This window comes from Dendrobates tinctorius, unplaced genomic scaffold, assembly GCF_039654945.1.
Source record: "Dendrobates tinctorius isolate UK_male_01 unplaced genomic scaffold, ASM3965494v1 ptg000175l, whole genome shotgun sequence".
Classification (NCBI taxonomy): domain Eukaryota; kingdom Metazoa; phylum Chordata; class Amphibia; order Anura; family Dendrobatidae; genus Dendrobates; species Dendrobates tinctorius.
The window spans coordinates 7,346,525-7,364,686 of record NW_027361842.1 but is presented as its reverse complement, the minus strand read 5'-3'; the positions used below and the strand labels follow the sequence as shown (position 1 = coordinate 7,364,686).

Genomic DNA, 18,162 nt, shown 5'->3' with positions numbered 1-18,162 from the left:
CTTCCCTATCCACAGACCTCAGCACCCTCTAACCAAGTAATAATATCTCTTCTCTTGCCCCCTCACCTGACCTCATCCGCTGACCTGCTCCTCAACTAATAACCCACAAAACAAATCGCCCACTCTCCTCCTTCCACCTGTTCTGCCTCTCTCTGCTTCTCACTGCTGGTGACATATCTCCCAACCCTGGACCCCCACAGCCCATACCTCCCATTATTACCCCCTTCTATCGTTCCCAAACCAACACAAACACTAGAAATCTTTGCCACCTCAAATACTTGCCCTTGACGCCCACCACTCAGCTCCCTCTCTCTGGATCACTCTGGAATGCCCCCTCCATCTGCAATAAACTCCATGTGATTCACGACCTCTTTACCTCCCGCAATTTTTCCTTCCTTGGCCTCACTGAAACATGGCTGATACCCACCGACACTGCCTCCCCTGCTGCGCTATGCTATGGCGGCCTCCACTTCACCTACACTCCTCGCCCTGGCAACAGACATGGTGGAGGAGTGGGCCTTCTTCTTTCTTCCAATTGCACCTTCAACCCAATCCCACCTCTTCCCTCCCTTGTCCCCCCTCTTTTGAAGTCCACTCTGTCTGCATCTACTCTCCCAACAACCTCCAAGTGGCTGTCTTATACCGACCTCCAGGCTCAACCACTGCCTTCATTGACCAATTCTCTAGCTGGCTCCTTCACTTTCTCTCTGCTGACAATCCCACCATCATCATAGGTGACTTCAACATCCCCATTGACACCCACCAGTCAGCAGCCTCAAAACTCCTGTCGCTCACTTCATCTTTTGGACTTACTCGGTGGTCCTCCACAGCCACCCACACAGACGGACACACATTAGACCTGGTCTTCACCCGTCTCTGCTCCCTATCTAACTTCACAACCTCCCCTCTCCCTCTATCTGACCACCATCTACTCTCTTTCTCATCACTGTCCTCCTCACCTGTCACCCATGTCCATCAACATGCGCACCCCCGCAGAAACCTTGCACATCTAGACACTCACATACTCTCTGACTCTATCCTACCACTGTCCTCCATATCTTCACTCCACGATACAGACATTGCCACTAGTTTCTACAGTGCCACTCTTTCATCAGCCATCAACTCGGTCGCCCCTGTCATGCACAACAGAGTGCGACAAATCAATAGACAACCCTGGCACAATAACACCACTAAAAAGCTTTGGCAAGCATCCAGAATTGCTGACCGGCGCTGGAAGAAAACGCATTCCCAAGACGACTTCACTGCACTCAAACAATCAACACTTACATTCAAATCTGCCCTCACCTCTGCGAAACAGGCCTACTTTACATCCCTTGTATCTTCCTTATCCCACAACCCCAAACAGTTGTTCAATACTTTTAACTCCCTCCTCCGCCCACCACTGCCCCCTCCAACTTCCCTAATCTCTGCTGAGGACTTCGCCATGCACTTCAAAAATAAGATCAACCAAACAAGGCAAGTCTTTATTATTCAACCACCACAACCCCTTTGTATACCAGACCAATGCCCAAACCCCATAACCTCCTTATCCAACATCACTGAAGGGGAGCTTGCTCATCTTCTCTCCAAATCACACCTCACCACTTGTGCACTCGACCCCATACCATTCCACCTCCTCCCCAACCTCGCCACCACTCTTATCCCATCCCTAACCCACCTCTTCAACCTATCACTTTCTTCCGGTAGCTTCACTTCTGCTTTCAAACATGCCACAATCACGCATATCCTTAAAAAGCCAACTCTTGACCCAACAGCCATGTCCAATATCGCCCAATATCGCTGCTCCCATTCGCTTCTAAACTCCTGGAACAGCATGTCCATGCTAACCTTTCCTCCCACCTCTCATCTAACTTGCTCTTTGACGATCTACAATCTGGTTTCCATCCCTATCATTCCACTGATACAGCCTTGACCAAAATTACCAATGACCTACTTACAGCCAAAGCTAACGGACAATACTCTATACTCCTTCTAGACCTTTCCTCTGCTTTCGACACAGTTGACCACTGCCTCCTACTACAGATCCTCTCCTCCTTTGGCATCAAAGACCTCGCCCTATCCTGGATCTCCTCATACCTTTCCAACCGCACATTCAGCGCCTCCCACTCCCACACTACCTCCTCATCCCACCCTCTCTCTGTTGGAGTGCCCCAAGGCTCTGTTCTAGGACCCCCTACTCTTCTCAACCTATACAATTGGCCTGGGGCAACTCATAAAGTCCCATGGATTCCAGTACCACATTTATGCAGATGATACTCAGATCTACCTCTCTGGCCCAGACGTCATCTCTCTGCTGTCCAGAATCCCAGAGCGTCTATCAGCCATATCCTCATTCTTCTCCTCTCGCTTCCTCAAACTCAATGTAGACAAATCTGAACTGATTATCTTTCCCTCATCTCACAGATCTTCCTTACCTGACTTATCTATAACAATTGACGACATCACGCTATCCTCTGTACCGGAGGTCCGCTGCCTCTGATTAACCCTTTACTCTGCCCTGTCCTTCAAGCCGCACATCCAAGCTCTCTCCACCTCCTGTTGCCTCCAGCTCCAAAAAATTTCCAGAATCTGTCCCTTCCTCAACCCTCATTCTACTAAAATGCTTGTACATGCCCTCATCATCTCCCGCCTCGACAATTTCAACATCCTTTTCTGTGGCCTCCCTGCTAACACCCTCGAACCTCTCCAGTCCATCCTTAACTCTGCCTCCCGACTAATTCATCTTTCTCCTCGCTACTCCTCCGCTTCTCCCCTCTGCAAATCTCTTCACTGGCTCCCACTCCCTCAGCGTATCCAATTCAAATTACTAATACTGACCTACAAGGCCATCTATAACCTGTTTCCCCATATATCTCTGAACTAATCTCCCGATACCTTCCCTCACGTAATGTCCAGTCCTCTCAAGACCTCCTTCTCTCCTCCACACTTATTCGCTCCTCACCCAACCGCCTCCCGAATAGCCCCCATCCTCTGGAATTCTTTGCCCCAACTCGTCCAGCTATCCACCACACTCGGATCCTTCAGACAGAACCTGAAATCCCATCTCTTCAGGAAAACTTACAGCCTGCAATGATCCCTGCTGCCTCCTCACGACTACTGAAGCTACCACCTCACCATCACTGGAGCTGCTGCAACCCCCCACCCTACTGTCTCCTTCCCCACCATCCTCTATATCAGTCCGTGATTGTTAGTTTGTTTACTGTAAGTGATATCTGTAATTTGTATGTAACCCCTTCTCATGTACAGCACCATGAAATCAATGGTGCTATATAAATAAATAATAATAACTAGCTGAAGAGCCCGGCGCTGCCTAGGCATAATAACTAACTGTGGTTAGTTATAGCAAATTATAATTATCCTCCATTCCATAGTCCCGTGCCCATATACCCATCATACATATCCACCATCCCATAGGCTCGTGCCCATATACCCATCATACATATCCTCCATCCCATAGTCCCTTGCCCATATACCCATCATACATAGTCTCCATCCCATAGTCCCATGCCCATATACCCATCATACATATTCTCGATCCCATAGTCCCATGCCCATATACCCATCATACATATTCGCCATTCCATAGTCGAGTGCCCATATACTCATCACACATCCTTCATCTCATAGTCCCATGCCCATATACCCATCATACATATCCTCCATCCCATAGTCCCATGCCCATATACCCATCATACATATCCGCCATTCCACATTCCATAGTCCCGTGCCCATATACCTGTCATGATGAGTTCGAGATTAAAGACATTCTTGCTATGAAAAAACAACGTGGGAGGACCTTTTTTCTGGTTGATTGGAAGGGTTTCGGTCCTTAGGAGAGATCCTGGGAGCCTCGGAAGAATATCCAGGCTCCTCGAATTTTGGCCAAGTTTTTCTCCAGCCTGCGGAGGGGGGCGCGAAAGGGGGGGGTACTGTCACGCCGCAGCTGCGGCTCCCCCCGTGGTCACAATCCCCTCCGCGGTCCCTGGCGGCTCCCATGCCGCGGTCACAATCCCCGCCGCAGTCCCTGGCGGCTCCCACGCCGTGGTCTCGCCTGCCCCGCCCCGGCCCTCACCGCAATCTTCCCGTCCGGCTTACCGGGTGCTCGCTCCCGCCCAGCCTCCTCAGCGTCCACGGACCCGCGCTTTCCCCCGGCTTCCTGCTCCTCGCCGGGCGCGCGCTCATACTATAGTCAGGGGCACGCGCGCTCTCCATTCCCTCTGAGGGCGCGCGCTCTCCTCCGCCTGCTCAGCTAGGGTCATGACCCGGAAGCTCCTGAGCAGTTGCCCTATATCAGGCCGCCTCTTCCTCCACACAGTGCCTGATGATCTTTGGAGCCCTGCTTTGGATCCTGGCCCTCTGTGCTCTGTGCGTGCTCCTCCTTCCTACCCATTCTCACCTAATAGTGTCTCTCCGCTTTTCTCTCCCCTAGGACCCGGATTCCCGAGGTCCTGATCCGTGCTGTTCTGGTCTCCCGGTGGTGAATCCAGTCCGTGTCTGCCGCCTGCGTTTCCATCCATGTTCCTGATCTGTCCGCCTCCTGTGGTCCTCTCCTAAGGAGTCCTCCTTCCTGTCTCTCCTGTGTTCTGTAGGGTCCCCTCGGCCCCTTCCCTGGGTACCAGCTGCCGTGGTGATAGTTACCCGCGGGCCTGCCCCAAACACTCCCTGTATAGGGGGTGGTCCACCTGGTCAGCTCGCCTGTGGGAGGTTCGTTGCCACGGTCCAGCGGGTCCACTCCAAGAGTACTACCTAAGTCTCACAATTGGCCAATTTGTGCACTAAGAACCTTCATTTTCATCTTACTGTAAGTTTTAAAAATTTTTTGAAAAAAAATATTTTTGAGGATTATTATCTAAATTGAATGGTTTTAATGTTTTTCTGTGTTTTCACATGGCCTAGATTCATGCACATGTGCTGCTGTGTTCTTTTTCTCTATATTGTGCAGTTTCTGCAGCTTGCACATGTTCACACTAGGAGGTGCTGGTCATTTTTTTTTCTGTCTAAAAGGATAGCTAGATAGATGTAGATAAATACATATAAATAGATAGATAGAAGGATAGATATATAGATAGAAGAATTGATAATTAATAAAAAAAAATTATGGAAATGGAGAGATAATCTAATAATAATAATAATAATTATAATAGATTGATAAAATATAGATAGAGATGGGATATATAGAAAGATAGAAAGATAGATAGATAGAGATGGGATAGATAATTGTTCTGTGTTTTCGATAAATAGTATATGTAAGAACTATCTTTCATAAGCATTTACTTCAGTGAACACAAGGTGGCAGTAGAGTTGCACTTCTCTTGTGTACACCTGTCATGCTGTTACTGCAGCAACTACACAAACAATGGCAGATTGCAGTGTTCATATACAAACATATACATTTTCTTTAAAGTGGATAAAATAACATTCTGTCACTAAAAGAAAAATACTGATATTCCAAAGTCTCTATATATTATAGTTCCAGGCTTCTCCTCTGGCTGTGGACACCATTACCGTGGCAGCCAGGCTTCTGTGTGTCCAGTTACTGTTACCAGGCAAACACCAGCAGGCTGAGCATCATCAACACTTTCTGCAAAAATGCCTATCATTTTACCACAGCTACCGGAGTCTCTGTTTTCCAGCTATGACCCAAAATATGTGCCAAGGTAAGTGAAACTAATTTTAGGTTTTTTTTATGAGACGTTTCATATATGCAAAACTGTCAATGTAAAATTATGACGAGTAGGGAAGCTTGTCAGTCCTGTCCATGTAACTGTACATTACGCAACTTGGGGTCAGTTCAAGTCTCACAGTTTAGACCAGGATTTCCTTAGTGTTGCACAGGTGAGAGACCTGGGGCAGTGTCTGATGCCTTGGTAGTAATTCCATCTCCTGTGCAATACTTAAGAAATCCTAAGGCATGATCTTTTGGGGGATGTGAGGGCTGGAGTTTGGGAAACACTGATTTAGATCACTCAATAGTTGGGTAGACATTTTTTGGCATCTAAACATGTACTGAGGAAATATTTGCAATAATTGAATGATGAAAAGGTAAGAGGCTAAAAATATGTCTGTCCTTGCACGCCAAATTTACAGAAATTAGCAAAAATTTTTGTCATGTCCTTCACTCACATTTTTGGAGTGATTGTCCGAAAAATGAAATTAGTTGGAATGCTGCACAGTAAGTAGGGTCTCTCTAGCGAATCACATCTGATGCGAGATGCTGATGACACCAGGCTCCTTCTCTGCTGCAAGCGTGATCTGAATGTCACGCTACTGCACTCCAAGAAACCGTGTGATATAGAGAAGGACGGTGTTATGGGCATTGGAGAGTTGGGAGACATTCAGGGGTCTGTGAGGGGTAAGCGACGTATTCACCGAGCAGTGACTGGTGCTCAACCCTTACCGGGGGCCGTACTCTGCCCATGGTCGTTCGCAGCTGTGCCCACTCTTCCTCGCCCTGCTGCGGCTGGTCTTCTACCCTTAGCCGCCGTCACTATTCACCAACTCGCTGCAGCAGCCTGGACACTGCCTCCCTGCCTCCGCCCACGGCTGCAGCCCTCCCATCACCGGCCTCAGTGAGCGCCACCTTGCCATAGGCGGCAGTAGAGGCCTACATTCTGTCTACAGAGGGACCCTTAGTAAAGGCCAGCCAACTGTCACTTAAAAGACTGCAACAAAACTGCGCTTTGAGGCGTCAGCCGGCTAAGACATTCTGAAAGCCCACCCCGCTGTGTCTGCAGGGGGTCATCTACACCCAGGATTACCCCAGCTCCAGGATTCCTCCAGGGCCTGTTGCGCCCCAACAGCACAGATCCTTCAGGGCCTGTTGCGCCACCACGGCACAGATCCTTCAGGGCCTGCTGCGCCCCAAAGGCACAGATCATTCAGGGCCTGTTGCGCCCCAATGGCACAGATCCTTCTGGGCCTGTTGTGCCCCCAGCGTCAGGGTTATTCCAAGGCCTGGTGCGCCCCAACGGCAAAGATCCTTCAGGGCCTGTCGAGCCCCAGCTTCCCCTAGATATCGGGGCGCCAAAACAACCGCATTAGTGTCCTCGAAGCAGCCACACCTGTGACCCTGAAGGACGCCTGGAAGGATAAGTTGACTTTAGGAAATAAGAACCATAGCTGGCCGTACGTGGCCCATTACACCCAGTCTAGCTGGATTAGTCGCATTCTCGATAAGAAAAGTGTTGTTATTGTTGAGTCCCTGCGTGGACAGATGGGTGTTAACCCTGTTGTTCGTTCAGCATAGCCCCAGTGGCTCCAATTCATAAACGTGGATTTCACTACATCCGGAGAACCTACTGTACCCTACACAGGATCCTAGTCAGGGGCGGACCTACCGCCCGTGCAGCCCGTTCATTGAACGGGGGCCCCCGGGGGAGAGCCCCTCCAGCACCACATGGGGGCAGGCAGCTGCCTAGGGCCCCCAGCCAGCGGCACATCACACAGGGGGGCCCACCTGCCCCCAGCACCGACTCCACTCCCCCCTGCATTGAAGGAGGCAATGATGGAGGAGGAGAGAGCGTCAGCTGACGCTCCCTCTCCCATCATTCCGCTCTCTGCCTCTGACACAGTGGGTGCGCGATGACGTCATCGCGCTCTCACTGTGTATCAGGCAGTGCAGGAGAGGAGACAGGAGCCGTGAGCAACGCAGGCACAAGGAGAAGGTGAGGAGTGTGTTGTTTTGTTTTTTTTTAAATCAGTGTGAGTACTGGACTGTGGGGCAATACTGGGGGGGCTCTATACCATTCTTGGGGGGCAATATACCATGCTGGGGGGCTATATACCATGCTGGGGGAGCTATATACCATGCTGGGCTGTATTATACCATGCTGGGGGTGGCTATATACCATGCTGGGCTGTATTATACCATGCTGGGGGGGCTATATACCATGCTGGGCTGTATTATGCCATGCTGGGGGGGCTATATACCATGCTGGGGGGCTATATACCATGCTGGGGGGGCTATATACCATGCTGGGCTGTATTATGCCATGCTAGGGGGTGGCTATATACCATGCTGGGCTGTATTATACCATGCTGGTGGGGCTATATACCATGCTGGGGGGGCTATATACCATGCTGGGGGGCTATATACCATGCTGGGCTGTATTATACCATGCTGGTGGGCTATATGCCATGCTGGGCTGTATTATACCATGCTGGGGAGCTATATACCATGCTGAACTGTATTATACCGTGCTGGGGGGGCTATATACCATGCTGGGCTGTATTATACCATGCTGGGGGGCTATATACCATGCTGGGCTGTATTAAACCATGCTGGGGGGCTATATACCATGCTGGGCAATATTATACTATGCAGGGGGGGCTATATACCGTGCTGGGCTGTATTATACCATGCTATGGGAGCTATATACCATGCTGGGCTGTATTATACCATGCTGGGCTGTATTATACCGTGCTGGGGGGGCTATATACCATGCTGGGCTGTATTATACCATGCTGGGGGGCTATATACCATGCTGAGCTGTATTATACCATGCTGGGCTGTATTATACCATGCTGGGGGGGCTATATACCATGCTGGGCTGTATTATACCATGCTTGGCTGCATTATACCATTCTGGGGGGGGCTATATATGATGCTGGGCTGTATTATACCATACTGGGCTGTGTTATACCATGCTGGGCTGTATTATACAGCCCAGCATGGTATACAGCCTGTATACCATGGTGGGCTGTATTATACCATGGTGGGCTGTATTATACCTATACCATGCTGTGCTGTATACCATGGTGGGCTGGGCTATATACCATGGGGTGCTGAGCTATATACCATGGGGGGAACATTTTACATTATATTCTATAGGGGGAGGCTGTGTTATATAATATGGGGGGCTACATTATATTCTATGGGGAGGTGGGCTGTATTCTATTCTATTTGGGGCTACATTATATTCTATAGGGGGCAGTATTATATTTATTATATTCTATGGGGGCTGCACTATACTATATCAGGAGGGCTACATTGTATTCTATGGAGGGGCTACATTATACTATATAAGGGGCTGCATTATATCCTATGAGGGGGTTGCTATATATTCTATGGAGGGGCTGCATTATACTATATGGGGGGACTGCATTATATTCTATGGGGGGGTTACATTATATTCTATACAGATATTATATCCAGCCCTGCATAGCCTCAATATTAGATAACAGATAACAAATAACTTTGTTGCCCTATGAAGGGCGGGGGGGGGGGGCGAAAAATTTCTTGCACAGGGGCCCACTACAGTCTGTGTCTGCCCCTGATCCTAGTTGTTCCCAGCACTGCGCATTTCGGGACAGAGAGTTCAGATGTTGCTCCTGGGATCTGTTGAAGCCATTCTTCCAAATTAGGTGTCACTGCTCCAAGTGCTCCTATCACCACTGGAATCACCGTTGCCTTCACCTTCCACATCTTCTACAGTTCTCCTTTGAGGCCCAGGTATTTCTCCATCTTCTCATATTCCTTCTTTCTGATGCTGCTGTCACTTGGCACTGCCACATTTATTATCATTGCTGTCTTTTGATCCTTGTCTACTATGACAATGTCTGGTTGGTTAGCCAACACCTGCTTATCTGTATGGATCTTGAAGTCCCACAGAATTTTAGCCCTTTCATTCTCCATCACTTTTTCTGGGGTCTCCCATCTGGACTTAGGGAGACTTAGCCCATATGCTGTGCAGATGTTCCTGTATACAATTCCTGCTACTTGGTTGTGCATTTTGCCACTATTTGATGGACTGTTTTTGAGATTTCTTTGCATAGTCTGAACCTTGGGTCTTGTCTTGTGTGGTAGATTCCTGCTTCTATGGATCTGGTACTTAGTGCTTGCTCTTGTGCTGGTATTATTAGTGCCTATGAGCTGTCTTGGAGTGCAGCTTTCCCCAGTGTAATGTAATGGTTAAGTGTAAATCCCTACTCTGCCATGTGAAAAATAAATTATATTATATACTAAGGCTCCCAACACTATAATATCTACCTTAGGTAGCTGTTAAAAGTGTGCAACACTATCAATATCAACATGGGTTTACAAGAGACCGTTCCTGTCAGACTAATCTGATAAGCTTTTATGAAGAGGTAAGTTCCGGACTGGACCAAGGGAATGCAGTGGACGTGGTGTACATGGACTTTTCAAAAGCTTTTGATACGGTGCCACACAAAAGGTTGATACATAAAATGAGAACAATGGGGATAGGGGAAAATATGTGTAGGTGGGTTAAGAGCTGGCTCAGGGATAGGAAACAAAGGGTGGTTATTAATGGAGCACACTCGGACTGGGTCACGGTTAGCAGTGGGGTACCACAGGGGTCAGTTTTGGGCCCGCTTCTTTTTAACATATTTATTAATGACCATGTAGGGGGCATAGAGAGTAGAATTTCAATATTTGCAGATGACACTAAACTCTGCAGGGTAATTAATACAGAGGAGGACAATTTTATATTACAGGAGGATTTATGTAAACTAGAAGCTTGGGCTGATAAATGGCAAATGAGCTTTAATGGGGATAAATGTAAGGTCATGCACTTGGGTAGAACGAACAAGTTGTATAATTATGTGCTTAATTGTAAAACACTGGGCAAAACAGTCACTGAAAAAGACCTGGGTGTATGGGTGGACGACAAACTCACATTTAGTGGCCAGAGTCAAGCAGCTGCTGCAAAGGCAAATAAAATAATGGGATGCATTAAAAGAGGCATAGATGCTCATGAGGAGAACATAATTTTACCTCTATATAAGTCACTAGTGCGACCACACTTAGAATACTGTGTACAGTTCTGGTCTCCGGTGTATAAGAAAGACATAGCTGAACTGGAGCGGGTGCAGAGAAGAGCGACCAAGGTTATTAGGGAACTAGGGGGTCTGCAATACCAAGACAGGTTATTACACTTGGGGTTATTTAGTTTGGAGAATCGAAGGCTTAGGGGTGATCTTATTACAATGTATAAATATATGTGGGGACAATACAAAGACCTTTCTAATGATCTTTTTACTCTTAGACCTGTGACGGGGACAAGGGGGCATCCTCTACGTCTGGAGGAAAGAAGGTTTAAGCATACTCACAGACGCGGATTCTTTACTGTAAGAGCAGTGAGACTATGGAACTCTCTGCCATGTGATGTTGTAATGAGTGATTCACTACTAAAATTTAAGAAGGGACTGGATGCCTTTCTTGAAAAGTATAATATTACAGGGTATATACACTAGTCTCCTTAATATTGCGTTGATCCAGGGAGCTAGTCTGATTGCCGTATGTGGAGTCGGGAAGGAATTTTTTTCCCCAATGTGAAGCTTACTGTTGCCACATGGGTTTTTTTTGCCTTCCTCTGGATCAACATGTTAGGGCAAGTTAGGATAGGATATGGGTTGAACTAGATGGACTTAAAGTCTCCCTTCAACCTTAATTACTATGTTACTATGTTACTATGTAACAACCAACATGGGAGACTGGGGTTCAAATCCCAGCTCTGCCCAGTTAGGAATAATATACCAGCAGTGGTCCTTTGTCAAGACTGCTAACACTATTGTACCTACCTCAATAAACTTGTTCGTGTCATTGAACAAAGAGAATCATGTTGGCTTAGGCCTCTTTCACACTTCCGTTTTTTACAATCAGTCACAATCCGCCAGGTTTTGAAAAAAAACGGATCCTCAATTTTTTTTGAGGATCCGTTTTTTTCCCCATTGACTTGCATTAATGGCGGATTGTGACGGATTGCTGTCCATTGCATCCGTTTTTTTTGAGGATCCGCCAAAAGTTGCTGTCCGTCACCATCCTCAAAGATTTCAAAACAGAGCTTGTAACGTTTTTTTCTGTGGCGGATCCTCCAGACACTGATTTAACCCGAAATTCTTTCTGGGTGCCGGACAAAAAAAAAAAATTCTCTCTCTCTCTCTCTCTCTCTCTCTCTCTCCCCTAGCCAGCGATTCCTTTAAATTTCGTCATTTTCAGGATCCGTCTCAAAACGGATCCTGTGCCATCCGTTCACATCAGTTGACAACGGATCCGCTTGTCCGCCTTTTTGGCGGATTATAACTGATGCAAAAAACTGAAGTGTGAAAGAGGCCTTAGATATCGCCCAGATTAACAAGGTCTGTGTCAGATGTCAGAACCAGGGCAATCTGATAAATGGACTACTGGAACAAACTATACATGGACAAGGGAAGCGTGAAAAGGAAATTATACACTGTTTTCTAAGTATTTTAAAAATCATCAGCATGAAAATTGTGATGTGCATTTGCTTTCAGCCTTCTAAAGTCTGATGCCCCTAAATAACATCCTGAGTGACCACTGACTTCTAGAAGTCAAATATTAGTATGTTAAGTTCACCTGGATGTAATTTATTCTCAATTTAGAACTACAGCTGTTCTGTGAAGGCCTCATAGATTTGTTTCAGAACAAATCATGAAAAGCAAGCAACACACCAGACAGGTCAGGGCTAAAGTTGTAAAGAAGAGTAAAGCAAGGTTAGGGTATAAAATAATAGCTCAAAATCTGAACATCTGACAGAGCAGTATTCAATCTATCATCAAAAAATGGAAGGAGTGTAGCACAACTGCAAACTTACCACGGCCATCCACCTAAACTGTCTTCCTAAGCAAGGAGACCACTAATTAGATAAGCAGCCAAGAGTTCCATGGTCACTTTGGAGGAGCTGCAGAGATCAACAGCTCAGATGGGAGAATCTGTCCACAAGACAGCTATTAGTGATATTAGCTATCTATCTGGCCTCTATATTACTGGCAAGAAGAAAGACATTTTTGAAAGCATGCCATAAGTAGTCCCCTCTATAGTTTGCAAAAAGCCATGAAGGGGACGCATCTAGCATTTTGAGGAATGTGATCTGGTCATACACCTCACCTTGAAAACACCATCCCCACCGTCAAACATGATGGTGGCAGCATCATGATGTAGGGATGCTTTGCGTCACCAGGGACAGGTAAGCGGGTCAGAGTTGATGGCAAGATGGATGGAGCTAAATACATTGCAATTTTGGAGGAAAACCTGCAAACAGGAGACTGGAGAATAGGTTCACCTTCCAGCAGGACAACGACCCTAAACATACTGCCATATCTACAATGTAATGGTTTGGAGTAAAGCATATTTATTCATGTGTGCTAATTGGCCAGTCATAGTCCAGACCCAAATTCCATTGGGAATCTGTGGCAAGACTTGAAAATTGCTGTTCAGACACTCTCCATCCAATGTCACTGAGCTAGAGCTAGTTTGCAAAGAAGAATGGGCAAAAATCTCAGCCTCTAGATGTGTAAAGCTGGTAGAGACATATTACAAAAGAAATGCAGCAGTAATTGCAGCGAAATGTAGTTGTACAACATACTGAGTCACAAATAATTGTACTTTGTGTTGGTATATCACATAAAATCCCAATACAATACATTTAACTTTGTAGTTGTAAAGTGAAAAAATGTGGAAAAGTTCTCGGGGTATGAATACTTTTTCAAGATGTCTGTGTGTAAATAAGATGAGTAAAGTAGTAAAGAATGAAGCATTCTTACTTAGAATATTTATAATACTGGCTTTTTTTGTTAACCTCCTCAGTAGCTTTGGAAGGAGCAGTAATCTTCATCGAAACGTCTATGTGGGAGAACTTCAGCTCCTTAAATGCTAGTGATTCATTCACAAGCTGGATTAATGGGCAGCAATGATTAAATCTACATTTAGTGCAGCAAGAGATAAAAGCTCTCCAATATTTGACTCATTAACTGGGAATCTTTGAGAGGGTCAAATTTCCAAAAATAGTAAGCTATGAAATGAATATGACATACAGATAAACAATTTTTAACCCCTTGCAGACACCGGAGTGTTTTCATTTGTTTCTTCATCAGGTGGTGCAGTGAACAAAGAATGGATGCCCACCATGTTTAGCAAGTTTAAATGCTACTTTCACAAGTGACAGCAGAATCTAAGTGGTTAAATTAGCTCCAATAGCAGCAGTTACTTTCAGGTGTCTACTGTATAAGGCCTCATTCAGACGTCAGTTTTTTGCGTACGAATTCTGTTTCTACAGATACAGTTCCTACCTATTATTGTCTATATAGTCCGTGTATTTTCGTGGACTGAGTGGTCCTCACAAAGCCATGGAGACAAGTCTGTTAATATCAGAGTCACAGATCAGTCTTGCCAATGCAAGTCTATGGGTCTGTGAAAAAATTGGACAGTACTCACATTACATTCCTGTGTTGCCCAATTTTTCATGGACTGCTTAATATAAGAAGGCTGAGAAACCTTCAGCATTTTTTTACATAAAAAAACTGATGAAACTCTGACTGGTAAAAACTGACACACTGACCAAACTCTGATGAAACCCTGATAAATACGTTAAACTCGGATCGTATTTTGCATGCAAGAAAAGTCACTGATGTCTGAATGAGGCCTTACATAGTTGGCAGCCTCGATATATGCAGGGCACACTTTTGGCATATATGTACAAAGGTGTTAAAGGGGTTGCACAGGGTTAGAAGAACATGGCTTCTTTTCCAAAAATAGTGCCACACTGGTCCACAGGTTGAGTGTGGTACTACAGCTCAGCCAAATTTACTTAACTGGAGCCGAGTTGCAATGTTATATAGAAACATTGGACAGGTGGGGTAAACTTTCTAGAAGAAAACACGTTTTTAATCCTATACCACCCCTTTTAAGAAACTGATTACTCATTTCTGCAGCACAAGTTTTTTTTTTACAGTTTTTCTTTGAATTATTTTACATTTCTATTTTCTGAATATTTGCCCCTCAAGCAAAATTGTAGAAACAGCATGTAAAGGTAATTTACTTTATTTGATGACATTATTTCTCGGCATACTATGTGTAGTTACTATTATACTCAAGGTTTTTATAAGGTTTGCCCTCCTGGAGTAAAATGCATTATGAGTCATCGTGAACAAATCACATTCATCAAATGGCTTTATAAACATGAATCATAGATGACAGCTAGTTTATTACAGCCCCATAGTTATTGTAAGGAAATTTTTTCATAGAAAACGGTGTATTGCTCATAGGCACCAGACCTTGAAGTCTATAATATCAATTGAAACTTAAAGTATCACGGTATTTTCAACCAACTCAATCTTATTTGATAGATGATGTGCTAAATAGACAATCTGTATAAGTTTTGAAAGTTATATTGACTTATTCCCCACAAAAATCACTCATAAGTGTGTGTGAGGGAGGGCCAGGGCCATAGTCAGGGTCGAGGACACTGGTGTATCTGTTGTGAATTCCCTTGCTAGGACTTCTGAGCTGGAGCTCCCTCTGGTGGTTATTGGGAGTAGTGGAGCTGGCCAGTCTGATGGAAGTTTGCCACCTGATGACGATAATTGGGAATCTGGAATTACTGGCTGGGAGCATATAAATGAGCAGGCTTCCCTTAGTGGTTGCTGGTGATTTCCTCCTTTTGCATTTTGAGCTCTTTAGTCTCCTGCCTGATCTGCATGGTTCAGTTAAGTGATTCTTTTGCTAATCCTTTGCATCTAATCTGTTTGTGCCTTTTTTTGCTTTCTGCTTTGTTGCAAGGGTTCAGCGTACTCCCTGCTGGGGGCAGCGCTGGGCCCCGCTCCATATGTTACAGCTTGTGCTAGTTTGTTCAGTCCCCTGTTGTATTAGTATCTTTTGCTTTGCTTCCAGTTCACATCAGAGTGCTGATCTAGCAGGGGTGAGGGCGTGTGGCCTCAGGTTTTTTGTATATCAGATGTGTAGGATTTTTTAGGGTTTTTGCATGATTGCAGACAATATCTTTTCTGTCCTGTCATATCTAGACAGTTTGGACCCCATCATTTGCTCAGTCTATTTTCTGCCTGTGTTTGTGTTTCATCTTGTCTCACCGGCAATATATGTTTGGAGGCTGTTTATTCCTTTGGGGATCTGCTCCGGGGCATTTTAGATTTCACCTTTCTGGCTTGAGGCTTAGTTAGTTCTGCGGCTGTGCGGAGACGTCTAGGGAATCGTAGGAACGCTCCAAGGCTACTGCTAGTCTTGTTGCTAGTCCATCCCTCGACCAAAACTGTGCCGCTAACTATAGACCTGTCTCTAATCTTCCCTTCATCTCTAAACTCCTGGAACACCTGGTCCACTCCCGTCTTATCCGCTATCTCTCAGAAAACTCTGTTCTCGACCCTCTCCAATCCAGTTTCCGCTCTTTACACTCCACTGAAACTGCCCTCACTAAAGTCTCTAATGATCTGCTAACAGCTAAATCAAATGGTCATTACTCCATGCTAATTCTCTTGGATCTCTCTGCAGCATTCGACACTGTGGATCATCAGCTCCTCCTCACTATGCTCCATTCCATTGGCCTCAAGGACACCGTTCTCTCCTGGTTCTCCTCCTATCTCTCCGACCGCTCCTTTACTGTTTCTTTTGCCGGTTCCTCCTCCTCTCACCTTCCCCTTACTGTTGGGGTTCCTCAAGGATCGGTTCTAGGCCCCCTCCTCTTCTCCTTGTACACTGCCCCTATTGGTCAAACAATCAGTAGATTTGGTTTCCATTACCATCTCTATGCTGATGACACCCAATTATACGCTTCTTCTCCTGACATCACGCCAGCCTTTCTAGAAAACACTGGCGATTGTCTAAACGCTGTGTCTAATATCATTTCCTCACTATATCTGAAACTGAACCTGTCAAAGACTGAACTCCTTGTGTTTCCTCCCGCTACTAATGTACCTACACCCGACATTGCCATTTCCGTCTGTGGTTCCACTATTACTCCCCAGCAACATGCCCGCTGTCTTGGGGTCATACTTGATTCCGAGCTTTCCTTTGCCCCCCACATTCGATCACTGGCTCGCTCTTGTCATCTGCACCTCAAAAACATTTCTAGAATTCGACCTTTTCTTACTTTTGACTCTGCAAAAACTCTTACTGTTTCTCTTATTCATTCTCGTCTCGACTATTGTAACTCTCTTCTAATCGGTCTCCCTCTTACAAAACTCTCCCCTCTCCAATCTGTCTTGAATGCTGCAGCCAGGATCATATTCCTCACCAATCGTTACACCGATGCCTCTACCTTGTGCCAGTCATTACACTGGCTACCCATCCACTCCAGAATACAGTATAAACTTATTACCCTCACCCACAAAGCCCTCCATGGCTCAGCACCACCCTACATCTCCTCCCTTGTTTCAGTATACCACCCTACCCGCGCCCTCCGTTCTGCTGATGACCTGAGGTTAGTATCCTCAATAGTCAGAACCTCCCACTCCCGTCTCCAAGACTTTACACGTGCCGCGCCAATTCTTTGGAATGCACTTCCCAGGTCAATACGATTAGTCCCCAATCCCCACAATTTTAAGCGTGTCCTGAAAACGCATTTATTCAGACTGGCCTATCGCCTCAACACATTAACCTAACCTATCCCTGTGTGGCAGAGCCAAAAGTTTTACCATAACCAGGTTCCCAGCATCATGTTCCCACATGCTTTATGCATCCATTAGCCCTCTGTGTCTGTACTGTTACACACTTAACATTATGGCTGGTCCATACAATCAGGGCAACTGTTACCACCCACCTTTCGTGTCTACCTCTTTCCTCATAGACTGTAAGCTTGCGAGCAGGGCCCTCACTCCTCTTGGTATTTGTTATAATCTACTGTATGTGATTATTGTTATGCTGTAATGTCTATTGTCTGTACAAATCCCCTCTGAAATGTAAAGTGCTGCGGAATATGTCGGTGCTATAAAAATAAAATTTATTATTATTATTATTATTATTATTGTTGTTAAGATCAGGGGTCTGCAATCCACTGAGTTACCAACCTCTCTGGTTTCCTGGTGGCTTAGCCTGTTCCTGCCATCCTCCTCAGTGACCAATTCATAACATGTATCTATGCCCTATCCTCCCATCACATGAAAGTAGTGTTCATTACTCTGCCTACCTGTGCTTCACTTTCTGCGCCATCAGGGTCTTCTCTGCTGCTGAAGGCTCCCTATAGACAGTTCCGCATGAATAGAGACACAGTCCATTTCAACTTTTAAAAGAACAACTTTACAGGTTTCTTTATGCAGCACATCCATATTCTTCACAGCACTTCTCTCTGTCATAAAGCACGTACCCGGGTCGGACTGTATCATACAGTTCCTCAGCGTCCTCCTTGTTCAGCTCTGCTATGGTTAACATTT

General features: G+C 45.8%; 1 protein-coding gene across 1 annotated transcript in view; it reads left to right on the top strand.

The window, feature by feature from the left end:
* The first annotated feature begins 5,424 nt into the window (after nt 1-5,424).
* LOC141054167 (uncharacterized) overlaps nt 5,425-18,162 on the top strand; it is an 81,498-nt gene continuing 68,760 nt past the window's right edge. Inside the window, exon 1 of the mRNA XM_073551363.1 lies at nt 5,425-5,678. Within this exon, the coding sequence (XP_073407464.1) occupies nt 5,611-5,678 (68 nt within the window). The 5' untranslated portion in view covers nt 5,425-5,610. The remainder of the gene's footprint in view (nt 5,679-18,162) is intronic.